Below are 26,658 nucleotides of genomic sequence, written 5' to 3'. Positions count from 1 at the left end.
TGCCTTCCACTCAGGTCATGATCACAGGGTCCTGGAATTGAGCCCTGCATCACATCTGTCTCTCTGCTCAGCGGGGAGCCTGCTTCCTCCTCTCTCTCTGCCTGCCTCTCTGCCTGCTTGTGATCTCTGACTGTCAAATAAATAAATAAAATCTTTTAAAAAAAAAAAAAAGAATCTGTGGGTTTGCCAGAGGGCAGGTGTGGGTTCCCCCCCACCTCCTGGGCAATGGGGTGTGGGGTTAGCAGAAGCTGAGAGAGGATCTGAGCAGGGCTTGGAGCCTTCTGGTTCTCTTCCATCTGCCTAGCTTATTCCTGGCCCATCTGCTCCCCTCCTCTCTACCAGTACAGAGTGAAAAGGGGAGAAGAAGTTTGGCTCCCCAGCAAGGCCCTGGATATTTTCACACTGTGAGTTCCTCTTCTTCTCCTCCTCTGAGTTTTATGCAGAGCCATGGTAGACAGATCTGAGGAGGTGAGGGATGGTCCCTCTGATGTGAACATTTGAATAGGATAAATTTGGAGAAGACACTAGGCTAAGCAGCGCAGATGAACCTGTAAAGGACCTGGTACTAAGGAAAGAAGAGAAAGGGCATCCTGCCACATCCAGGGAATGAGCGGGAAAATAACCCGCTCCGGGTCTTCTTAGGGAAGGAACCGCCATCCTTTACTGCTATAGCTGGACCCGGGAATCAGATTCCAAATTGAAATGATGGGAATATTTCTATTTCTGCTAACTGGCAACAGAACAGATCTGGAACATAAGACACGTATTTTCTAGAATAGGTGAAACACAGCATTCACTAGTGGAAAGTTCATCATATGGAAACACCTTCTAGAAGTAGACACCACGGAGAAGTAGAGGTCACAGAACTGCTGTGGTTCCAAGAAGCTAAATGTTCTGTGTGGTCCTGTGGAACTTTATCCGCATAGCAGACAAATGTGGACCTCAGCAGGCCCAGTCTGCAGAAATGGGACCTTTCTGAGGACGGATTTAGAATCTTCAAAGAGTTGCAAGGCAGATGATCTCCACTCACTCCGGGCTTCTGGAAGGACATCTCCATGGAGCTTGTGGAAATGCAGCCTGGATGACACTGTGGATGTCTTATATCGGGTGTTTTGTTTTGTTTTGTTTTGTTTTTTAAGATTTTATTTATTTATTTGACAGACAGAGATCACAAGTAGGCAGAGAGGCAGGCAGAGAGAGAGAGAAGTAGGCTCGCCGCTGAGCAGAGAGCCCGATACGCGGCTCGATCCCAGGATCCCAAGATCATGACCTGAACCGAAGGCAGAGGCTTAACCCACTGAGCCACCCAGGTGCCCCTATCAGGTGTTATTCAAAACAAAATAACCTAGGCTTCAAGAAAGTTGAAATGGTAACTCCATGTTTCAGTATTTGAGGAACAACCACACTACTTTTCCAAAATGGCTGCACCATTTCACATTCCCACCAGCAGCGTGTGAGACTTCCAATTTCTCCACGTCCTCGCCAATACTTGTTATTGTCTTTTCAAATGAGTCATCCCACTAAAAGTGTGAAATAGTATCTCACTGTGGTTTTCATTTTCATTTTCCTAATGGTTAATGACATTGAGGATCTCTTCATGTGATATCAGCTATTGGTATATACTTTGTGAAGAAATAGCTTTTCAAATTCTTGCCCATTTTAATTAGGCTTTTTGTCTTTCAATGATTAAGTTTTAAGAGTTATACAATGGTTAATACACAATTTGTAAATATTTATTCCTGTTCTGCGGGTCATCTCTTCACTGTATCAGTGGTGTCTTTGAAGCATAATTAATTTGAATGAATCTCAATTTATCTATGTTTTCTTTTGTTGTTCATGCTTTCAGCATCATGTCTAAGAAGCCATTACCTAAACCAAGATTACAGAAATTTATACCTATGTTTTCTTCTAAGAGTTTTATAGTTTTGGCTCTTACATTTTAATCTATGGTCCATTTTGAGTAAATTTTTGTGTAAAATGTGTGGTTAGAATCCAAGTTCTTTCTTTTGCACATGGATCCAGTTGCCCCAGGACCATTTGTTGAAAACATTATTCTTTCCCATCATAATCATTCTTTTTAATGAAAGCACCTCTTTTTTCTGAAAGTTTTTTATAAGGACAAGTCAGATTAGGCTAGGACCTACCCTAATGACCTCAATCTTTATTTAATATTTGCCAAGATCCTACTTCCAAATAAATCACATTCACATGTACTGGGGGTTGGAACTTCAACATCTTTTGCAGGAGATGCCATCAACCCCTAACAGTAAGTATGCATATTTTATATAAATATTGTTCCATTTTGTCCTTAAGGAATGTACTAAAGGAGACATCCAGTGAATGGCAGCAGTGAGTCTCCACTAAAGGAAATAGATACTATACCAATCAGTCCTCCTTACAAGACAGGAACAGAAAATGGGGAAGACAGGCATAAGATGGAACTGAGAAGGAAACTCCTTCCTTTCCCTGCACCAGGACTTGGGCCTAGACTATGGGGAGTTAAGTCATGTTTGAGGTGTTTCTAGTGTTAGAGAAAACCTGGATTCTTCCTTAAGGGGGAGGAATGTACTCCGAACAGAAATGCAGTCCTATGGAGGCCCCAGGAGGACAGATTAGGAACTGAGGGTTTTAAGAAGAACGATAGCTAGTAGTCGATTGTACGTTATTCTTCGTGAGGAAGCCGCTTGCCATTCCCAGCCTTCAGCAAAGGCTTATTAAACTCAGAGACTGGTCTAATATCAGAGAAAAAGTCTATATTCATGTATGGACTACAGTGCTGAAAGGAGGCAGAGGAATAGTGGTGGACACTCTCCCCACGGGGTCTCCAAGAACCAAAAAGTGCAGGTGACAGTCTGCACTCACAATGGTTGTCACCTGGAGTGGCCCCAGTTGGCACAGGAGCCACGGGAGAAGCCGGGGAGAACAGGTAGTAGCAGACTCCGAGTACAGCGTAGCTTCTGACGTGACCTAATTCGAACCAACTCCCAGTAAAGATACTCAGGCTACTTAAAAGCATTGCCGCTGATGGCTCAAATGACTGCAAGTAGTAATCATTTCAGCAACTGCTCTGTATCACTGAAACCAGGTCTGAAAGATAGATTCACTAAAGAAAAAAAAAATAGACATTTTCAAGAAGCAAAGCTAACTCATTTTGTAATTGAGTTATCATGGTGTTGATGTCAGTATTTCGGGGTCAGCCTTTTTTGAACTCTTTAAAGTGGATACAACTGAGACCAAGGACCACACTTGGAGAATCACTGCAGGAGAGGAGTCTGTCCCAAATGTGTGCATCCTGAGACTAAGGGGGTCACTTGTCCTGCACAAGACAGTCCAGCACTTCTTCAGACCAGCTCATGCATAGCTGCCTTCATCATGGCCATCCGCTAGTGCCTCCCATTCTGGGGAGAGTTCTGCTGTCTAGAAAATACAGCTGGCCCCTCTATCTTGTATCTTCACTGCACTGACTTCCAACAAATCCTATGGATGAGAACACTCTCTTGGCTTTTCCCAGGCAATGTGTTTGTCTAGTCCTTCATTTCTTTGACCCTAATATTTACATATATTATGAAAGCAATCAAGCAGGTGATAGCAACAAAAATCCGTAGTAAATACAATCTCAGTTATGAAATATTAGATTTTTTTTGACATCAGGAAAATGAAAAGAGCATCTTCACCCCTTCTCTTCGACATTGTAGATGGAGGTTCTGGCCAGCACAGAAGACAGAAAAATAAAACAAAGTTTAAATACTGGCTGAAAATCCCCCTGTCAAGCCATTTCAGTGGGGGTCCTGTAATGGTAGTGTCTTTAGCTCTCTTGTCTTGAGGTGATCATACTCTCAAAGACCATTCAAAACAGCTACAAGAAGAACAACAACAACGGGCAGAAGTCCCAATACTCGGAGTGTCAGTGACCATCAGTCCTCTTCTTTCTACGGCTGACCAGAACCTTCAAATCAGCCTCTCCTTCTCTAGTTTCAGTTTCTTCTCTTCATGGTCATAACCAGTTCCAGCCTGGGCAGGGGAGGACAGCGGATCAGAGTCTTGCTCAAACTGCTCTCACCTTCCTCCCCACGATGGCTTCCACTCCTCACCAGTTCCAGAGGGACTTGGCACTGCTAGGCTCTAAACTTCCAGGACTCTGCAATGTCAACTGTGATGCTTCTGATTCCCTGCTACAGCCTCAGCTAGAACACTCTCAGACAGGTGAGTAATGGTCCACTCTGTGGAGAAGCCACTTCGCCACCCTCTTTCCTGGACTCCCTCCAGATGTTTGTTGTTGTAAACATTCTCATACGGGTCTCCTGGGGCACACGTGGAAAAGCTTCTCTTTGGGAAGACGGGTAGGAAGCAAGGACAAATTTTTCAAAGGAGTTTTACTAATAAAGACAGAACCAAACACAACATAAAAGGGATCTGGAATTTGCATGCCTTCTCCAACACTGGGCGTTTGGACTGGACTGACTTTAATACTCCACCCCTGTGTACGGTTTTATGTGGGTCCATGCATAGACTAAATAAAGCAGCAAGTAGGACTTGCCCCATTCCCTGTTTGACCAAATTCCTGGAGTGCATGCTCACATGCATATTTGAGTGCGTGTTTGGAGGGTTTCCCTGACCCAACTAGGGTGCACTTCCTACCACATGTATGACCTTCCTTCCAGAGTAACTGAGGGCTCAATTCCCAGAAGTAAAAAAAGTGAAACTGAAGCCCCCTGTGACTTGTGGTCCCAATGCTGTGGTGGGGTACAGTGCTTTCTGATGTCTGTAGTCACAGGCACACTCAGTGCTGGTGTACACCTTTTGTCTTGTTAGATTGTGGTGGCGGTCCACATTCCAGGCATCAGTGTTTGGACCTGTCCATGACTTTCACAGACTGAGGGCAGCTGGACCAGGCCCAGAGGATCCTATTCTGGGAAGTACTGCTGGAAACCTGCAGAACTCTGGTCTCACTGGAGCATGCAATTCCCAAACCGGAGTCGACCTAACAGCTTGAAGCACCGGTAAGAGACAGAGAGAGGTCTTTGCTCATGGACCTGTCCAGGTGACAAGTTAAGCACAAGACCAGCCCACTTTGTGTTAGGAGGCCTTGCTCCAGGGAAGACTCAGGAAGCCAGCAGGTCCTCCAGGTTGGGGCAAACCAGAGATCAGGAAGGGTTGCTGAAAATGCAGGAAGGGAGACCAGTTACAGTCTCTCACAAGGAGATCGTCCTGGAGAAGATAAGCCTTGAACACACAGGTTGGGGACAGATGAGAGTCTACACTCAAGGGTTTTCCAGAAGCAAGATGCTGCCGGAGATGCTATTCATGGCTGGGCCACATAAGGACCCAGTAAAGACAGTGGTCCCTGCTGGACAGACCCTTTACAAACACAAAGAATGTGAGAAAGTTTTCAACAAGAATTACCCCCCTCCTTGTTCGATGTCAGCAGATTCACACTGGAGGGAAGCCTTAGGAATGCCACATGTGAAAAAGGAGATTTTGCTCGACACATGAGGATTCAGGCTGGGGAGAAGCCCTGTAAGTGCATAGAGCGTGGGAAGGTCTTTAACTGGAGGTCACACCTCACGCACCACCAGCATATCCACACCGGCAAGAAGCCCTCTAAGTGCAGTGAATGCAGAAAGACTGTCAACTATCACTCTGTTTTCAACCAGCCTAATGTGACCCACAATGGTGAAAAACCCTTTGGATGCGAAGTGTGGGAAAGCCTTTCACTGCAACTCTTCCTTAACGCGACACAAGGGGATTCACACTAGAGACAAGCCCCACATGTTCAGGGATTAGGCAAGGACCTTCCCCTTCTGATTTTATTTGACCCCGTGAGATCCTCACAGCACAAAAGCCCCATGTGTGTAAAGAACGTGGGGAAGGTTTTCCCTACAGCTTCTCCCTCACTTCACACAGCAGGGGTCACACTGGAGAGAAGCTCTATGAGGGTAGTGAGTGTGGAAAGGCCTTTGCCTAACACTCTGCTTTGTCCAGCAAGGGACGATCCACACGAAAGGAAACGGTGAGTGCAAATAGTGTGGGAAAGCCTTTGAAACAGCTTTTCTTTCCCTTGACCTTTGAGGAGTGGCGCTGGGGAGAAATGCTCTGAATGCAGTGAGTAGAGGAAAGCCTTAAGATGTGTTCATCTCTCACTTGGCATTGAAGAATTCATGCAGGAGAGAAACTCCTTGAGCGTAAGATACGTGGGAAGACCTTTTGCACCTGCCCACCTCAGTCAACATCCAAGAACTTCTGTAGGGAAAAGACCTCTTGACTGCTAATACTACGGAAAATCATGAGGTCACAGGAAACAGGGTACTCAGCATCTGAGAATTCCTGTAGGGGAGAGACCTCTCCGTTATCACGCACTGAAGAAAGGTCAGCCACCGCTCCACCCACAGGCTGTGTCACTAAGCTGTTTCAGGATTATTTCAAAGAACAGGTTGGAGGGAGCCGAAGAAGAGAAAAGAAAAAGAAATGAGCGCACAGCCTCCCTCAGACTTCTCTGAAAGCCAGGCATATGAAAATATGCATCTGTTTCTTTCCTTGGGGCTGTCTGAAAGCTAGCAGGGCCCTGCCCTTTCCTTTGTCCTTTATCTCTGTATTCACTTTGTCCAGTGACAGGAGAGCTGGGCAGTGGAGAACAGCTCTATAAAGATTTGTTGAAAGCCCTCTTTGTGGCAAAATGTTGTTTCTAGTCTTGACGAGCAGAAGTCTTTGTGAGAAATATGAAGGCTAAAGTCATGAAATACTTGAAGTTTATAACAAGTTAAAATGTTAAAAATACTACCACATAAAAAAAAAATACTACCACATAAGATTATTTTCTGTTTAAGGACACAAGGATCTATGTATGAATAGGCACATCTCACTGCATCATTTAAGACTATTGAAGACTTTGGGTGCCTGGGTGACTCAGTCAGGTAAATGCCTGCTTTCATCTCAGGTCATGATTCCGGGTACCTGAGATCAAGTCCTACATCAGGCTCCCTGCACAAAAATAAATAATCTTTTTTTAAAGACTATTGAAGGTTTTAATTTTTTAAAAAACTTCCTTCGTGTGGTTTTGAACACCGAGCACTCTCCATTTTTCTTGACTTCCATTTACCTGTTTTGATTCTTTTTCTCAGGGACACGGGGATGGTCCTGGAGCTGTGTGGCTTTCAAAGGTGAGCTTGGATTCTTCCCCCGACGATTTCTCAGCTTCTTTAGTTCCCTGTAGAGGGGCTTCTCCAAAACCATGTCAGCAATTTTCTAGAGATTACACTGGAGCTAAACCAATCAAACAAAAAATAGAGCTAACTTAAACTAATGAAAACCTTGGGAAAAAGTTTAAATTTTTTAAAGATGAATACAATGTATTAAAATGCAAAATATGGAGATCCTTTGACATATTAAAGCAGTTTCTAGAAATCTAGTCGAAAGAAATATTCTGACAAATGTGCAGAGCAGAGATATGTGTGCAAAAATAATTGCCAAAAACGTGTTTTTATATATGAAACAGTGAAAACAACCTAAATGTCTATCAGTAAAGAAATAAATTATGGCACACCTGTTCTATGAAATATCATGGAAGGATAAAATATCTCTGTTGTGTACTGAGGTTAAAATAACTCCCAGATACAGTGTTAGATAAAAAAGCAAGATGCAGGAAATAAAACTAGATCTGGAGGAATATACATAACACCGTTAACAGTGGCTCTCAATGAGAGGTGAGATGGATCAGGGGCGTAGGGAACTTTCAGTTTTTACTTTATATACTTAAATATTATTTGCAAATTTTAAGTAAAGAGCATGTATTATTTTTGTAATAAGTGTTTCAAATATTTTAATATAAATGGCAGCTTGGGGAAAAAGTGACTCCTAATATTTCTTATACGGCATGAATTTCCCAGGATTTCTCAGAATCCTGGTGTTATTATGCCTTAAAAAAACCCAAAAAACCAAAAACAAAAACAAAAAAACTTGAGATCAAGGATCCAAAACTTTGAGCCAAAATATATGTAGAATAACACATGTAAAAAACGAGAGCTCTGCGTAAGCTACTCTTCAATGGACATTCATTTTCCTTTAAAATCCTAGTAACTTATAAATGCCCTTTTGCAAGTAGTTAGATTTTATGAGTCAGGTTTTTACATCCTTGGAATTAAAACCTGCTTCTCTGGGTGTGGTGCATAAACAATGAATTTAGGATCACTGAAAAAAAATTTAATTTAATTTAAAAAAAACAAAACTTGCTTCTTTCCAACATAATATTCATGCTAAGCAATCAGACCTGTTTTCCAAAAAGGAAAACAAGTTTGATATCTACTGATCATACCTTAATCATGTACCATCGGACATACTTTCCATATATATAGAAATAAGCAAGGAGTGAGATTTTCACATAAGCACACCTGTAAGCCACAGGTACAAGTCTGTTCAGGCATTTCAGTTATAGTAGTTTGCCTGATAGAGTGGTCCCATAAGAAATTGATTGTGTGAGTTTTGTTCTCCTTTAGGAAGAGACGTTGGCAGCTGTGTCATCATACAACTAGATGCTGCCCATTTTGGGGTCAGTTGCCGAAAGTGGACTGTGAAGGAGAAGTGAAAGACCTTTGAGATTAGAAGAATGTCTTAGTCCAGGTTGCTGGACTATAAACTGGGAGGCTTACAAACAACAGAAATTTATTTCTCACAGTTCTGGTGGCTGGCAAGTCCAAGATCAAAGCTGACAGATTGGGTGTCTGGTGAGAACCACTTCCTAGTTCACAGACAATTGTCTTCTCAATGTACCCTCATGGTGGAAGGAACAAGGGAGCCCTCTTGGGTATCTTTTACAAGGGCACCAATCCCATTCACGAGGCTTCTGCCCTCGTAACCTAAATACCTCCCAAAGTCCTCACTTCCAAATACCATCACAGTGGGGGTTAGAGTTCAACATGGATTTCGAGGGGACACAAATGTTCAGTCTATACCAGAGGAGAAATGATCACCTGGAGAAGATACCATGAGGGTCATCGAGTAGTTTCCTTCTGCTCACACAAGTGTAGACTAAGCAGATATCATGGTCCTGGGAGAGATGAATACAAGATCTTTGGTATTTCCTATGGTTTTAAAACTCTGCCTCCACTCTGAGAAGGACAGTGACCGCCCTCAGAAATAAGAACAGTGTTTGGCATCTGATAATGGTGCTGGTGGTGGTAAGAGTCAATATGACCCACTGTTCTCCAGGAGGTTATGACTGTCACTCAAGCTATAAGTAAAAGTGGTTATGCAATGATCTGAATTCATTAAAATGCAATGATCTGAACTCATTAAAATGTCCTTGTAATGAACAAACGTCCACAGAACTCTTCAAGGCCAAATTCAACTGCAATAGGGTAGTGAAGAAGTAACTGCAGGGAGTGGTATCAACGGACCAAATTTCATTTCTGTCTACATCTGGCATTAGAAGGAAGACTAATCCACTTTGGAGTGTTCTTAGACAATTCAATTTAAGTGACATGGGAACCCTCAAAATAAGACATTGAGCTTCACAATAACGAAGCACGTGGAAATGTGAAAGGTAAGTGGCTACGTGAAAATATAGGTGGTAAAGTTGTGTACTTCAAGTTTGTGGGCCAATTCATTCCAGTTATAGGTAAAAAGGTGTTTTCTAAGGCTAATGCAATGTAAGCTTTTTGAAGAGCTGATTCGTTAGATATTACATTTGGCTAGTTACCTATTTTTCAATGAAGGATTTTTTAAAATATAATTTTATTTTTTCAGTGTTCCAAGATTCCCCCAATGAAGGATTTTTAATGTGTATCTCTCCTTTAATTTCCATAGCTGCTGCTGAGAAGACAGCTATCAACTTATTAGCATTCCTTCATAACTTATTTTTCTTTTCTCTGTAGCTTTTTCAAGGTCTGTTGACATTCTATAACTTCAATACACTTTATCTAGGTGTGGATTTCCAATTTATCATTGTTTGGTATTCATAAGGATTTCTGAACCTAAAGATTCCTCCATTTCATCAGTTCCGGAAATTTTTCCTCCATTATAACTTTGGGCATGCATCTCCTTCATTATCTCTGCTATTACTTTCCATAATTCTACTTAAATGTATGTTGTACCTTCTCATTCTATCTTTCCCTTCTTTTACCTTACCTCCTATATTTTCCACCTCCTTCTTCTATGCTTTCAGAGTAGTTGTTTCATATCTTACTTCCAGCTCATGAACTCTCTCTTTACCTGTGTAAGTGAAACTTTTAAATGCTAGTGGTTATATTTTTCATTTATACAGGTCCTAATTGATTCTTTTTAAAAATATATACTTGGTAATTTCTTACACTTTTTTAAAAATTTTTTTTTAATTTTATTTATTTATTTGACAGGGTTACATCGAGAGAGAGAACACAGCACAGGGAGAGGGAGAGGGAGAAGCAGGCTTCTCGCTGAGCAGGGAGCCCGATGCGGGGCTTGATCCCAGGACTCCAGGACCATGACCTGAGCCGAAGGCAGCCGCTTAACTGACCGAGCCACCCAGGTGCCCCATTTCCTACACTTTTAATACTCCTTTTTATATTTTGTATCCAACATTTCTAATACCTGAAATTTTTAAACTTCTGATTTTGATTCTTGAGGTTTCTCTTGATTTCAAGCCATGACATTATATTTCCTCATACATTTTGTGATGTTTGATTTTGAGCTAATGTTCATTAGAACTATATCTGTAGGAATTCTTTAAGGCCTGAAATCAAGATGCACTCCTTCAGAGAAAATTTACTTGCTCCTATCAGGCATCTAGAGACACTACCCAACCCAGATTTTTTGGATTCTCAGCTTGCGATTTTCCAGCTCATATTAGTAATGGGAATTCTAGCCTCAAATCCAATGGGAATGACACATGGTAATGAATTTCTCAGGAGAAATTTATCCTTCCTAGCATCCCAAGGGTAAGACAGGCAGTTGTATTTACTGGGCTCCCTCTGAAGAAAACTTTTTTTCCTACTTCCTCTTTTCACCAAGAATATCACCTTTTGGGAGCAGTAGCTTTAGGCAAAAGTCTTTGATCCTACCTCCCACATTACTCACACCTTGAGATTTGTCTTGTCTTTCCCAAATGTGGTTTTCTCTAATTTGTGATTTCTTATAATTTTTGGCCCCCTTTTCCAATTTTATTTCTAATTTATTTTCTTTTTAGGCATTTTGCACTAGAAATATCTTTTTTTTTAACACTAATATTCAATATTGCCAGAAACAGAACTTCTAACTCTCATTTCACTAGTTGCAGGAGGTCCCCCCAAACTTTTGAATTTACCAAATAGTAAATTATAACAAAAAAAGAATTGACAGACATAGGTTTGCCAACTTTTTATTTTGTAAAATAATAATTTAAAACAGACAAATGCCTAACTACCTCTTACTTACATTACTTACTTACTTACATCATGTCATAACCAAAACTTGAGAAGACATGATGAGAGAAACGCCTTTAATTTACATTTATTTTGCATTTTGGTGAGATTGGTGACAACTTTGTCATAGACCATCATTGGTCCATAGACTTAGCAACTGGGAATCACTAAGCTGTATCAGATGCCATGAAGACTACTTTATCTGAAATTATACACACTGTAAAATCTAACTGGAAATCCCAGCCAATGACATCAAGCCAACTGCCAACTGGGCTCATGCCATCACCTTTATTTGTTTGCAGTTGAGCAAATAACTCCCAGTTTATGAAAAACAGAAATAAACCATGAGATTTAAAGTCTGAATCTTGAGTCCCTCCTCCACTTGGGAAAATCACTTAAGTTCTCAGCCTCATTGCCTTCATCTGTGACAATACATACTCAAGTGGATATTTTGAAGACTGATAAGAGGAGTGTTCTTTGGAGTGATTAACATCTCTATGATTCCCCTCCCCTACAAAATACAAACAGAATTCCCCCCAAAGGAATAGACACCACGCTCCACACAATAAAACTTTTTCCAATATGGATCTAGAACAGGAAGTATGTTCTACTGGATCCTTTCATTCCTATCATGGAGGAAGAAGTTGGGGCAAAATAAGACTTCTAGGAGAATAAAATTTGCTGACAAGAAAGATAACTCCATCAAAATTTAAGCTCTACAAAAATTCAGACTTTGTTCGTGGCAATATCCTCAATCCCTGTAACAGTGCTTGGCACACTGTGAATGTTCAATGAATGAGGAATAAGAAAACAGATCAGAGCTTTACAACAAATGAGCTATAGTGAAATTATTACCAACAGTACCCAACACAAGCAGAAATCCTGTGTCCCACTTCATAGTCTCCCCCCTCATCAATCCTTTCCCCTCATTCCTCCCTACCCTCCTTACCAGGCAGTGCTTGTCCATCAAGTTCTACAGTCTCAGAGACAGAACCTGTCTTAGAAGAAAAAGGCAGAATCAAAGAATATCCTAAGCCACCTTTTTAGAGTCCTTGCCATCTGTGCACAAGCTTGTCTTGCAATAACTGCTTTATACTGTGCTTTCTGGTGGCTCTGAAGGCCTTTAGGACCATCAGCCAACTGTGTAGAGGATGGTCAGAAGCCATTGAAAAGGGTTTTAGGTGATGATGCTTGATTATTTTATATCTGTGAATAACAATACTGGTTAACATCGAGCATTTTCACTATGCTAGGCTCTATGCTGATGCCTTTATATGGATTATCTCATTTAATTCTCAGAGCAACCCACCGAGTTTGGTGCTATTAATCCTCATTTTATAGACACTGAATCTGAAGCTTGGAGAGGTGAAATAGCTCATCTGGGGTCACAGAGCTAATACCCTGTTTGCAAAATCTGTGCTCTTAACCATGGTGCTATATATAATACAGACTCTATACCACTTCAAAGTCTTTGGCGTGGGTTATATGTAAGCATATCCATATTGTGATGTGACTTTTCTTAAACATAACTATTCCTTTTGATTTTCTTATGCTAGTATATAAGTTGAAAAGATAAATACAAAAAAAGAAAACCAAGTCTAAAAATGAAAATAGCGTTTGAAGTGACTAGAGAGAAAAGAACAAAACTGTTCCTTTCTTACATTGTTTTCTTCCTCCTCTAAATATCTAAATACCTCTTCTTAACTACCACCAACCTCTGACTGATTATCATTTCTTACCTTCACTACTACTGCAAGGCTTTCTACCTGATCTCCCTGTGCCCACTTTGGCCTCTCCCCATCTTATCAATGCCACAAGAAAGAAAGCATGGGACTGATAATAAAGCATCATCACATCATGTCCATCTTCCCACCTAAAACCCTTTTCAATGGCTTCTCTATACCCTTTGGAAAAGGCAAGAGTCCCTAATGGAGCAAATAAAGCCCTGCCTGTCCGGGTCCTGGCCATCTCCCCAGCCACGCTGTCTTTTGTTACTTCTACTTCAGTGACAAGCCTTGTGCTCATCCTGTTCTCTCTTGCACGATATGCTCTCCATCACTTCTCCACCTAAGGGAGTCTGACTCATCCTTCAGACTGCTTGTCATTATATCACCACGCAGACCGTGCACATGCCTGGGGCATTACGGGGGCTTAACAGATACGGTTAAGTGAGTGAATAAATGGAATGGAGCCATGGTGTTCCACATGTCAGGTCTTTTGGCATCTGGTTTTCACTCTGAATCTTCCCGAATGATGATGCTGGAATTCTTTCACCTCCTGCCTTTGCCACAGTTGACTCAGGATCTGGGTCAGAATGAGCCTGCAGGTGGATTTCATGATCCAACCTCACTGGGGAAGACAAAGCCTATCTCAGAGGAAAGCTGCTCGGTGAGGTAATCAGATGGAGTGATCTGCATCTCTCAGGAAATCTTGAGGCTAACATCAACCACTAAGTGACCAGAAAGTTAGGAAGACACTGCGTGTTATACATACACCCTCCTAATTAACTCAGTAATAGGTCAACATCGTGACTTCTAGCATAATTAGAATAACGAGGTGAGCCATTCCTGAGTTCCTGCTCTTGAAATCTCAACTGCTTTTTCTGGCCTCTGAGGTTCAGCGACCCCTCTGAATTCTGTACCTCCATTACTCTTCTTTCGTCTCCCACTGCACTCCAGACTATTCTCTGTTGGCTGTGGCTGGCCCCTCCATCACATTCTCACCAACTCCACGGCTGTCCTTCTCCAGGTCCCACGAACTTTCAAATGGTACCCAAATCCCTGACCCGGTAGGGCCAGAAGGATCCAATATTCCATCCCTAAGACCCTCATCTTGTTAATTAAAATGGTGGAAGTTGGGTATGTTCTCTGGCTTTAATCCCCCAATTGTACCTGATTAGACCTGGGAGGGATACATACCTGTAGCATATACTGTAATTAGCTTGCTCCAAATTTATTCTACCTCCTCCTCGTGTGCCTTCCTGTCCTGAAGACTCCAGAAAGCCAAAACTACATTTCCCAAGCTCCCTTGCAACTAAGATTTCAGAAAGACTTTAGTTTCACCACATAACTTGAATGGAGAAAGACAGAAAGCACCCACCATTTGCTGGCATGGACTGAGGCAGCGGCAACATAATTTTATAGTCAGCTACCCCCTAATTTTGTGGCCTCCTGCCGCAGAAACACAACTGCTTGGATTGTGGCTGAGATTTGTAGGACTTTGAAACCTGGAAGTGTTCTTAGAAGCTCATCCTAGAACCAGCTCTCCTAGCTAATATCTGGTAACATTAGTATCTGGTAATATTTTTGCTTAAATTCACTAGAGTGGTTTCTGTTGTAAGAAGCTGAATTCACCAATACAAAGCTCAGAGTGACCGCAAGCCGCTAGAGCACCAGCAGACTTGTTCAGTCTACTTGACCTTGTTCCAGGCCCAGGCAGCTTCCCATCTGTGAGTATTAGTCCCTGGGCAACATCCTTAAGGCCCCATGCCACGCAGCAAAGCCACCTCCAACCTTACACCAAAGTATCATTCTTGGGAAAGTCCTTAATATGCTGCCTCTAATTGCCCTTTTTGCTCTCCCTATTTATGGATTCTACACTTTTTATTTGTTTCATGAGTCAGCTTATGGACCCTCTCAAAGAACTCCTTGTTACCCCTACTTCTTAGACCATGAAACAAAGTCTTAAACTACTTTAACCAATCACTTCAAATGTAAGCTAATATCCCTCTTAGGTGCCCATAGCACTCTGTATCCACTCCAAGGTGGAGTTTGTCATATTGCATTATAAATACCTGTTCACTTCTCTGTAACTCCCACTAGACTGTGTTTACATGAGAGGAAGGTCAGGGCCTGTTTCATGGAGTATCACTCCAAGTGCTAAACACTATGCTTGGCATGTAATAAGCACTCAACAAATAGTTCTAGATGTTATTAATGAATACCTAAACATGTGATGTTAATGTAGTGTTTATTTCTAAATTCCAGGGTCTTTCCCCAGTTCTCTGACTAAATCCTCAGCCAATCAACAAAGCACTACTACAGGGGGAGAGAGAGAATTGCCAAAAGTCCATTACTTGGACAAATAGACTCTTCTGGAATTGGTCAATCATATAAAAATTGCATAATTACATGCTTCCTCTGGGAAATGTCAAAATTCCATGAAGGTAAGTTATTGTGTAACCTCCACAGAAACTTTTCTCTCTGTTATGATTTTCTTGGGCTGGGAATTGACTATATCTCACCACTGTCTATGAAGGCATAATTGTAATGAGATTTCTGAAATGCAAAATAAAATTCTTTGGCCATATCAAAGCCCTCCTTGGCAGTTCCATGTCTTGAAGATTGGCGTTCACAGATCTCCAGTTACACCCATGTTCCTGCTCACAGCAAGCAGCACACAAATGAATAGCAAATGGTGTCAGAAAAACAATCCTGAACACCTGTGTGTGTTTGTTTGCTTTTGGCATTTCATTCAACTGCTAGCTATAAATTAATTATCCCAGTCAAAATTAATTTCTCCCTCTTCTGTTGCCCAATAGCACTTGCTTTATTCTGCAATTATAGCACCTAGCACATTTTCCCATGTATTGCAGAATTAGGTTCACCAGAAAACTTGTTTAGAAAATGCTACACCATTTACTCAAAGACTGGAAGAAAACCAAAAACTATCATTGCGAGGAGGGTCGTAGGTGGTTAATTAGCTTTGCTCACTAACTAAGGGGCCAGTTGTCACACACCAGGCCCAGGGCACTTGGATTCAAATTTATTCTACAGCAATATTAAAAAATGGCATTCATTACATTCATAGAAACTGTAGGCTTACACACTCTTACCCAAAGAGTGTATCTCCAGGCACTTGAATCAGAATCTACCTGTGGTTGCAATTAGTACATGCAGACTCCCAGGTCCTACAGTAGAGCTACAGAATCAGAGGTCTCATGTGGAAGAGGAAACACAATAACACAAAATACATTCTGGGACCACTTTATTGGGTAGTCTACTGTTTTACCAGTCCTGGGCCTGCACATTATAGATGTTCAATAAATTGTTATTGTTGCTGCTGCTTTTAAGTTCTTCTGCCCCCTGAGGTTTGAGGACTACTGATTAAATATATAGCATACTATGATAAAAGAAGTAAATATAGATAATAAAAGCAGATGACAAATAAAATATTACTAAAATAAAAAAGAAAATAAGACAGATAACTATGAACAAAGTCTTAGGAAACACTAAGGTGGAGGCAATCAATTCTACGGAGAAGGCTCTAGAAAGACATTTAGAGCATATTATAGTAGAATTGCATCATTCAGAATGCCCTGGAACTAGCCAATCAGAGAAGAAACACAAAAACTCATCCATTGATGAGAGACCGTGAACTGGCTTGGAGAGAGATAAATGTCTTAGCTGTCAGAGATGAGCAGGTCTCTCAAGATAGCTTAGGAGGCAGGGGGCAGAGTGGGGGGGGGGAAGGGAGATTGGTAGGAGGAAAGGCTGGCCCTAACGACTGGGGCCAGACTGTGAGGCATCTTGGCCATCTGTATTTTCCCCTGTATTCTCAGAGCTGTTAGGGATCTCAGGAGGCAAGCTGGCATAGCAGCTGTCTCACCTACCAACAGGGTGCTCCCAGACACAGAGCTTCCCCGTGCTCAGGGGTTTTCAGTGTGTCGTTGGCCTTATATGGCCTCCAGGGGACCATCTGCAGTTACTTGGAGGCCTGTGATATTAACCAGTCAAGTCAGAGAGCCTCTGTATGCAGTCGCCACTGTGACTTTCAAACATACTAGATGTTTCTGGCTGATGATTTATCTGAAAAGGAGTCTCAACTGTGGCCATAAGTTATTTTCAGTGTCCATGATTTTAGGGCCCAACAGCAAATTCTGAGAAACCAATTTCCACCATGGGCAGAACCCAGCTCCCAGGGACTGATCATTTGTTCAAGCTTCTCAATGAAGAAAGTTGAAGAGAGACGGGGTAAGGGGTGAGGCCTGACCAGATTTGCTAAGAGCATTGTAGATCTTGGTGGAAAGGATGGGCTCCCTTTCTCCCTGCCTCCCAGCAGAAGAGGGTGAGGCTGGTCTCCTAAAACATTCAGACTTCAGTCCCAGGAAGTCAGGCAGAAGTGAGGGCTAGAGGAAGAAGGAAAAACCTTGCTGCAACACAAGAAAGATGGGAAGGACTCAAGTTGAAGGGATATTCTGGACCTTTTCCCTGTGGCTCCACCAAGACAGGAAAATCACCAGAAGCAGGGTCCTGACACTATTCTTATGTCCTTAATGGCATATTTCTTCCTCCAGGGGAGTGGGGGTCGGTGGGGTGTCCTGCCCCTCCAATCTTAGATGGAGTCAGCTAAGCGTAGTCCTTTGTTCAGCATCAACCTATCTACCTGTCTCCCTGAGCTGGATCTTTCCCATAAGAAGGCCCACACTCAATAATTCCTAAATCCTGACCAGACCCTCAGGACGAAAGGTCTCACTGAATCCCCCCAACAATCTCATGATGTCCAAACTGTTACTAGCTGGATGTTACAAATGAGGAGACTATGACGCAGAGAGGTGACATCATCTATCCTCAGCCATCAGCCCCTGCACAGCAGCAGAATGAGGCTGTGAACTCAGGTGTTGTGACTGACCCCACAGCTCTAGGCTTAGCTTCTACATGTGGTTGAGCTACCACATATGGCCTGCTGCTTCCCCAGCAGAAACGAAGATTGCTCATGAAAGCAACACAGGTCCATTATGGGAAATTTGCAGATATTGAAAAGGTCCAAAAAGGAAATAAACATCATCCACAATCCCACTTCTACCTTTTGGGGAATGGTATAAACTAAAAACTGAAAATTCCTTCTTATCTCCAGCTTTAGCTCACAAAGAAATCCACTGTCCTTCCAGACTCTTCTCTTTAATGTTTACACAAATATGCATAGATATATACCTACCTATACAGCACTTTTAAAATAATAATAAAGTCGATGTTTGCAAATTACACATGATTATTCTGCACATTGCTTTTTTTCCCACTTAACATCTATTCAAGCCTTTTTTAATGATTGCATAGAAATCCACTGTCTGCTGACCCATAATTTATTCAACTATCCTATAATAAATATCTTTATCCATATATCTTTATATACCTGTGTTAGTAGTTGTGTAAGATACATTCCAACAAGGGGCTCACAGAGCATGCACATTTGTCATCTGATTGTTGGATTACCCAGTGAGTCTTTAATTCTTTACTTTATAATGGCAAAGAGGGGGTTGTTGAGAATGAAGCTTGGTTATGCAATGAGAATCACACATAGCTTAATGAAGCACTGTATAGACACTGAATGAATGATATGAAAGGGGTTCCTCATGGACATGGCAAGCTCTTTCTCACTAAGAAACCATTGGAGCAATGCCTTCTCTAGCTGTGGGTAAGGAATGTGTGTCTTTCTGACCTCTCTGGAATTCTCTCGGCTGGCCCCTGCTCCTGCCCCATGTGAGCCCACATGGAGTTATCTGTCTGGTGTACGGGACTTTATTTACTCTTTTCTGAAAATGCGCATTCTTGATACCTATACTTTCCCAACATGTACTTCAAATACCAAATCTTTGCCAACAGGTCTCGTCAAATATCTGTTCCCTGTGATTCCCTCAGCCAGAGCTCACCACCAATTCTCCAGCCTGTCAGCCTGGTCCGTGGGTCTGCTCCAGAGCCATGGAATCTGAGGACTCGAGGCCTCTGATCGGTGAGAAAAGGTCAGTGCCGCTATTCTGTCCAAAAGAGTAACTTCCAAATGGAGCTGGACCTGCTCAGACTCTTCAAGTTCCCTCTGAGTGGCTGCCACCCTGACCTGCTGCCACTCCATCTCCTCAGGGACCCTCCGCTGTCAGCCAAAGTCAGGATGCCCACTCTTCAGACATATACAAACCCCTTCACTCGACACACATCTCCTGGTGTTAGATATCCCCCCTGCCTGAAAGGCAGCATAGTCAAATGCAGAGCGTGTGGGACCCTGGAATCGGAAAGTTGGGGGGTTGAATCCTGATTCTTAAACCTGTTAGCTGTGTGATCTTAAGGCACTTAACCTCTCTGTGCCTGAATTTCCTCAATTATGATGTAGGGGTAATTAAAAAAAAAAAAAAAAAGAACACACAGAGCTGTTGAAAGCACCTGGTGTAGAGTGCCTGGCACACACAGACATAATATCTGTAGCTATTCTTAATATCGTTCCTCAGTCAGACTTCTCAAGTGAGGCGTTACTGGTAATGTCATCTAAAATTTTAGGATTGTTTCAAATTTGAGAGTCTTATCAAGTTTCTTTCACACATGAGCCTTGGAAGAGTTTCCGCATCTTAAGCTCCATTAGCCTTTGATTCAGTCCTGCTCTGCTGGTGGTGTGTACTAAGTCAGGACACTTCCGCACGGCTGGACGACCGTGACTAATACAACCCCTTCTGAGACGGTCACATCTCCAAGAAGGGGACAGTCAGGAATTGCAATCTTTAAATCCTTGTTCAACTATGAGAATTTACTCTGCCAGCCTTCCCCCATTTCAGAACCAGGATCGGGGAGGGACACCTGGGTGGTTCAGTTGGTTAAGCACCTGCCTTCGGCTCAGGTCATGATCCCAGGGTCCTGGGATCAAGTCCCGCATCAAGCTCCTTGCTCAGTGAGGAGCCTACTTCTCCCTCTCGCTCTGCTTGTATTCCCTCTCTTGCTCTCTCTCTCTCTCTCTCTCTCTCTGACAAATATATAAATAAAATCTCAAAAAAAAGAAAAAAAGTGGGATCAGAGAGTGATAGAGCTAAGGTCAGGTGGTGGGCCAGCTAGCTGGTGTGCAGGCATATTTGCTCAAAGGATATTCCAGGTTTGTTCCTCAGACCTGGGGAGGTTAAGAAACCTTTGGCTGTTGCTGCACCTGTGAGGTAAGATGCTCTACTGACATTACGGAGGCAGGTGTCTCAGGTACCATATATCCTGCATTTTGCTTAGGACAGTCCCACCCAGTGAAGAATTGTCCCTGCCCCCCCATGCCAATAACACTTGAGAACCATCTGTAGGGCTTAGACCTTAACAAGATGTTATTATTGTTTCCCATCCTGGTGAACTGGGGCGATCATGGGGTAAGCCGTCCCAGCTCCCTCTGCCCCTTTAGCCTGGAGGCTGGTTAGACACCCCAATCCACACCCTTCCGTGGGCACTACAAAAGTGCTCCCTGGACTAGCAGCACAGAGGGGGCAGAAGGCAAATGCATATTGTCTGATCTATAAAGTTTGTACTTCAAACCCCTATGTTGTACCCTTGCCAGTGGACTGCCATTTGGCATCCTGCCTACAGGCTTAAAAAAATTCAACTCAGGGAAAAACTCCAGCCACTGAACCTTGAGTATCCCAAGGGAAATATAACCCACTAGTTCCACGGCCCCATAATGCCCCTGATTCTCTCTCAGCTCTCTCTACCCCCATCCCCAGGGCTTGGACTATGCCAAATATGAACGGCCTCTAAGTCTTATCAGAAGAACCCAAGAAAATAATAATTAATGAGCCAGCACTTTCTGAGTGCTTGCTATGTGCCAAGCTTGGCACTTTACATACATTACCGCACTTAATCCCACGTGGCATAAAATACAGCTCACATTAGAGTAAGGCAATGTGGTTTGTGCTAATCCCGCCCCTTGGCCTTTGTGGGTGAGTCACTCTTGGACTGAAGCTGTGCTCTGGGGCCCTGCACTCCCAGAATCCCTCAGGTGTCTCAGCAGCTCAGGGAGTTGGGGGCCCACACAGGGAGGATTTATCTTCCGTATGTCTTCTGCCATTAGCGGAGATAAATCCAGGTATTGTCATTACGGTAATGGCCTCTGTGACTAAGAGGAGTTAAAAAGAAAGTCAGTGAATGTCAAATATCTTGAAAAATCTATTCACCATGAAGTCACCTTCTAATGTGTTCTGAAGAAACAATAACATCCATTTTCGCTCCAGACACTACTCTCCATGGTAAATAATATCACTAGGTGACTCTATCCTGTAAGTCCCCAGAAATTGTTTCTAATTATTGTCAGAGGCACATCAATTACCAATAGAGCCTCCAGGCAGCCCTCATCGTGGCTCTGATTAGAAACATGTTTTACTTCCATTTCTTCTGTCAAGCCTCTCAGCCCTCTACATATTTAATTGCTCCGTCTTGGCTGCAGGCCTGCTTTGCTGCCGCTCCGCTCTGAACCGTGCCTCTCCTGCTCAGTCGGCATCTTCACCTGGTCTTGTCCCCACACCTCACCTTCACTGATTAACTCCTCAGCCCCTGCCAGGGACTCATTCTGTCCCTTCAAAAACAAAAAACAAAAACAAGGAGCTCTGATGACCCAGATCAAAGCTGATAAAATTGCTTTCATTGAAAACAAAGAAACAAACCTGTGCTGGGCCAGGATCTGTGATAAGCACATTTCGTACATTCTCATCGAATCCTCAGAACAACCCCCTGAGGGAGGTAGAGTTACTATCTCCATTTTACATTTGAAAAATCTAAGTCACCGTGAGGTGAAATTAACTCTCCCCTGAGTCACACATAACTAGCAAATGGAGGACCGGTTACCCCCCAAATGGAGTCGTCTTCACTTCCGTTTCTCTCAAGCTTCTCTCAAGCCCAGCGGCAAGCTGGACTTCCTCCCTATTGTCCCTCTCCCTCCTTCTTCCTCACCTCGGCATCCTTCCTTCCCACTTACTCTTTGAAGATTCTACTTTAGTTGGACTCTTTCCAAAGCCACTAATATCACAATTCTTGGCGCTTTCCATATCTAACTAGCCTTCAGAGAGTTGGGCTTCAGGGAGCACCACCATGAAAACTACAACAGAAAGTTGAGTTTTTTGTTCTATCCTACCTCAGCTGGACCCCCATGTTCATGCTGCTGCCTAGACATCACCACCAACTACAACTGCGATCTACTCTGTTTCAGATCTCCCTCTTGCACCATGGCGTCTTCTCTTTCCACCTCATCTTTTCTAGTATCCCGGCTCCCACAATTCTGGGACCACACCAGGACCTGCGAACCATGGTTCCTGGTAAACCTTTATTGTCTCCTACCCCTTCACGAACTTCTGCACTTCTAACCCAACTTCAATGGGCCATCTTGGTGTTACTCCCTGTCTATACCCATCTCAACCCACTTTCCCTTTATTGTGCTCAGCTGGTAAATCCCTAAGCCAAGTTCAAGCCAACCCTCCCCTTATTGCCTATATGCAGGTAGCCAAATGCAACTGAAGAAAACAGCCCTGCTGCCTGGTCTCTCTTTATTTGTTGCCATTAAACTCAAGTGGCCCCCCGGCCACCTAGCAGCATACCGTATTACCCAGGTCCACTCACCTTCCCGGGACTCTTTTACCTCTTCTCCCTCCAAGCCTCCAACTCCTTCTCTCTCCCCTTGGGAGCTCACAGCTAATAACTTCACCTCCTAAGTTACTGAGAAACTGGAGCAATCAGAAGAATTTGAACAGGTTTCTACCATCACACCTGCCTGTCTTTCTGCATTTCTGCCTGTGTGCTTTCTCTGCCCTCTCGTTGCTCTGGGCAGACTGTCCATCTGCTATCTGAAACCGACTCCCCCACTTTGCATTCGATCCCACCCCCCATGCCTACCCAAGGATACTGCTTTAGTACCGGTTTCCCACTCTCAGAATCCGTGGGCAAACGTGAAGTTATTTCTTCAATCAAAAACACAAACAACTTCCTCTGATCCCACATCTAAATCAAACTGCTGCTCCATTTCTATTCCCCTTTACAACCAAACTCCTTCAAATGGTTGTCTTTGTGCCCTCTCTCTTGTTCTTCTCTTCTGTCTTTTCTTGAACACATCCCAAGTAAGCTTTTGATCCCTCCTTTCACCCGAAACGGCTCTTGTCAAAGGCACCCATGACCTCCCATTGCTGAGTGCAGTGATAAATTCTCCTTCTAACTTGAGCTGCCAGTATATTTGCCTCAGGTGTTCACATCTTCCTTCTTAAGATGCTTTCTTCCCTCCCATTCTGGAACGCCGCTCTCACCCAGTGACCACCAGGGTACACTGTACTTATTCCTCGGGGTCTCCCTGAACAGTTAGATGTTGCCATTTCCTAGCATTTCAGAACTTCCCCCTCCTCTAGTTATAATCATTCCTCAGGTGGCGGGGCCAGCCTAGACCTCTCCTTGGCCATTAGACTCATGTGGTCCACCGGCCTCCTCACTATTCCCGGGACACACCGAGCACAATCCTGTCCCCGAGGCTTTATGTCTGGGGCTCTCCCTTCTTTGATTTGTCCCTCCAGAGAACCTGTCCCTTTCAGTGTCTGCTAAAGAATCACTACAGAAGTGAGTTTTGTATTTGCAACAACAGGGATAGACAACCCTAGAGGGTATTATGCTAAGTGAAATAAGTCAGAGGGAGAAAGACAAATACCATATGATCTCACCTCCATGTGGAATCTAAAAAAACAAAACAAATGAACTAACCAAACCGAAACAGACTCACAGATACAGGGAATGAACGGCTGGCTCCCAGAGAAGGGGGTGTTGGGGGCCTGATGAAATAACTGAGGAGATTAAGAAGTATAAACGTCCAGTTACAGAATTACTAAGTCACAGGGATGTAATGCACAGCATGGGGAATATAGTCAGTAATATTGTAATAACTTTGTATGGTGACAGATGGTAACTAGACTTATCGTGGGGATCATTTCATAATGTATAAAATATTGGATCACTGTGATGTACACCTGAAACTAATAGGATATTGTATGTCAATTATACTTCAATTTAAAAAAAAAAAGAAGCGAGCCCTTCACCGCCTAATTGATCTAACATCGAACCACCATTATCTTCACCACCTGTTCTCCCTAGCCCCCATGCCAATGTATTTTTCTCTGTAGCATTTGTCCCTATCTGGAATCTTATATATTCAGTTGCTTATTTATTTATATTTGTCTCCCTTCACTGGAACCCAAATTACAAAGAGAGCTGGGACTGCTTTTTCCTTAGCATCTAGAATAGCATCGGGTTCCCACTAGGAATACACCCCTCTTAAGTGTATTTTGAATGAATGAACTTGGGATTGGAACCCATAGCAGTCTAACTCCAGTGGCACTGAGAACAGAACAGTAGAAGACGGACACCCTCGCCACCTCCAAGAACTATTCAAGAATATGAAGGATTGGAGGTTCCAACTGGTAAGGACAGAACCAAAAGAAAAAAAGAAACTGTTTATTATAACCTTATTTTTGCCGTGTCTGGCAGGCTGAGAAACCCAAGTTACATAGCTGTGGTCTTGTGAGAGATTCAAAACACCCTTGTAGGGTGCTTGGGTGGCTCAGCTGGTTAAGCAACTGCCTTCAGCTCAGGTCATGATCCCGGAATCCTGGGATCAAGTCCCACATGCGGCTCCCAGCTCCACGGGGGTCCGCTTCTCCTTCTGACCTTCTCCCCTAAATAAATAAAATCTTTAAAAACAAAACAAAACAAAACACCCTTGTATCCTGAGAACATCATTTGACCTGACATGTAACAGCGTCCATAGATCGCTGTGGGTTTCTTATGAGCCTTTTCTTTAACTCAGCAGTTCCCATTCCACCTGCCATATGTTCACCTCACCTCCAAACCTGCCCTGAAGTCTTCTTCTCCATCTGAGCATCTAAGCATCTGAGCACACCTGTGAGTAAATTTGCGCCCATGCGGACGGTGACATCTTGCCCTGCTTAGAGGGGAAATGCATCTGTAACACTACCATCCCTACTGCCATTTGAGCAGAGCTAGATGGAATCAGAACACTCATTGGTCTATCGGAATAAGGATGGGTTTTTCAGCCCTGCTCCCTCTGCAAGGAAAAAAAAAAAAAAAAAACGCTAACTTTTTTTTTTGCATTCACCTAGATATTCATGCCAGGACTTGTAGGAGAAAAACACTTCTCTCTGACCCCTGTAGTGATCAGCTGATGCCTGGAAGCAGGAAATTTGATTGCCCTCATCTCAGGCTGAGTCTCTGTTTACCAATCACAAAATGACTCGACCCCTTTTTAAAAGCCAGCTGTGACCATTGACACTGTGACCTCCTGTGGTGCTGAACTCAGTTTAAAAAATAATAATGATAAGATAACAAAGGTTATCATCAAAGCTATTATGCTTCCATTCCCAACCCTTTGGGGGCAGGAGGAAATAAAGCCAGTCCGCCAGACCTGAGGAGTTGATGACACACATTATACCCTGCTCCAGAAACTTCCTGTAACTTGTCCCCCACCAGCAGTGACTTCCCAGGACGGCTTTCCTCCCTGCTGTTCCCCATCAGCAAGAGCGTGCTGACACACAGGCTGATGAGCTCCGAGACTTCTCGCGTGTGTCCTTCCTGCCTCACCCCTCACCGCCTGTCAGCCCCTGTTGTCGCACGGCTCTCGCTCATCCCCTCGCTGCTCACACTGGTCTAGAAGATGATCAGAGAAAACCTCTGTTGACTCCCCTCTGCCTAGACCAGCACGGGGGATTGGTCAAGCACGTGTGTTAAACAGGGCCAGATACGAATCTATTCTTTTCACCCAGCTCGGGCTCACTGGCTCGTGCGCGCTCTCTCTCTCTTCCTCTCTTTCATTTTTCAAAAAATAAATAAATGAATTCTGGGTTGGCTGAAGATTTCAGCAATGTGACTGCTGTGCAGATGGATCCCGCGGAAGCTGGTGCTGGCTCTCTGGGGAGTAGCATGAAATGCTGGTTTTCAAAACCTGAGCAGCGTGTAAATGGCAGCTAAAAAGGAAATGCAGATTGGTGCTGAGTGTTAATTGTCTCTTCCTCTCTTCTTCACACACTTCAGAGACTGTGTGGTGGCAGAAGACAGAGAAGCGGGCCTGCCCCCTCGTGGGGTGGGCTCTTTTCTTTCAAGCTGGACTGAGAGAATAACACCTAGAGTCCAAGTCAAAACATGGAACGGGATTTTTTTTTTCTTTATTCTTTTTTTTTTTTTTCAAGTTCTCATCTGATGAAAGTCAGGGAGGTGGCACCAAGCTTGTAATGAAAGTAAGATTCTGCTGAGAATGAGTCGATGAGATGTGACACAGAAAGGAGAAGCAGGATGTCTTTGTTTTGAAATGACAGGCGATAAGCTATGGGGGTGCCTGGTGAGATTTTAGTCCATAACTAGGTAGCAACCTGTCAAATGCAGGCCCTTAAATGCATCACAAGAATTCTCACTTGAGATGATTTCAATTCCAGCTCCGTGCGTGTGAGTGTGTGAGTGTGTGCACGCACGCATAGCAAACATAATTGAATGCCAAAAAACACCGCCATGTCCTGTTACGGGTA

The 26,658-nt window shown here is 43.3% G+C and overlaps 1 protein-coding gene across 1 annotated transcript; it reads left to right on the top strand.

Annotated features, from left to right (window-relative positions):
- The first annotated feature begins 4,073 nt into the window (after positions 1-4,073).
- On the top strand, positions 4,074-25,790 carry ZNF80 (zinc finger protein 80). The gene is given in 11 exon segments (XM_053447864.1): positions 4,074-4,203; positions 4,937-5,000; positions 5,237-5,335; positions 5,337-5,403; positions 5,405-5,460; positions 5,462-5,692; positions 5,694-5,798; positions 5,800-6,010; positions 7,119-7,157; positions 19,007-19,107; positions 25,610-25,790. Coding segments are annotated over 11 exon segments (1,284 nt in total).
- Positions 25,791-26,658: the final 868 nt, after the last annotated feature.

This window comes from Lutra lutra, chromosome 1 (genome assembly GCF_902655055.1).
Source record: "Lutra lutra chromosome 1, mLutLut1.2, whole genome shotgun sequence".
NCBI classification, from domain to species: Eukaryota; Metazoa; Chordata; class Mammalia; order Carnivora; family Mustelidae; genus Lutra; species Lutra lutra.
The sequence above is the reverse complement of the archived record's forward strand: the minus strand, read 5'-3'. Positions and strand labels throughout refer to the sequence as shown.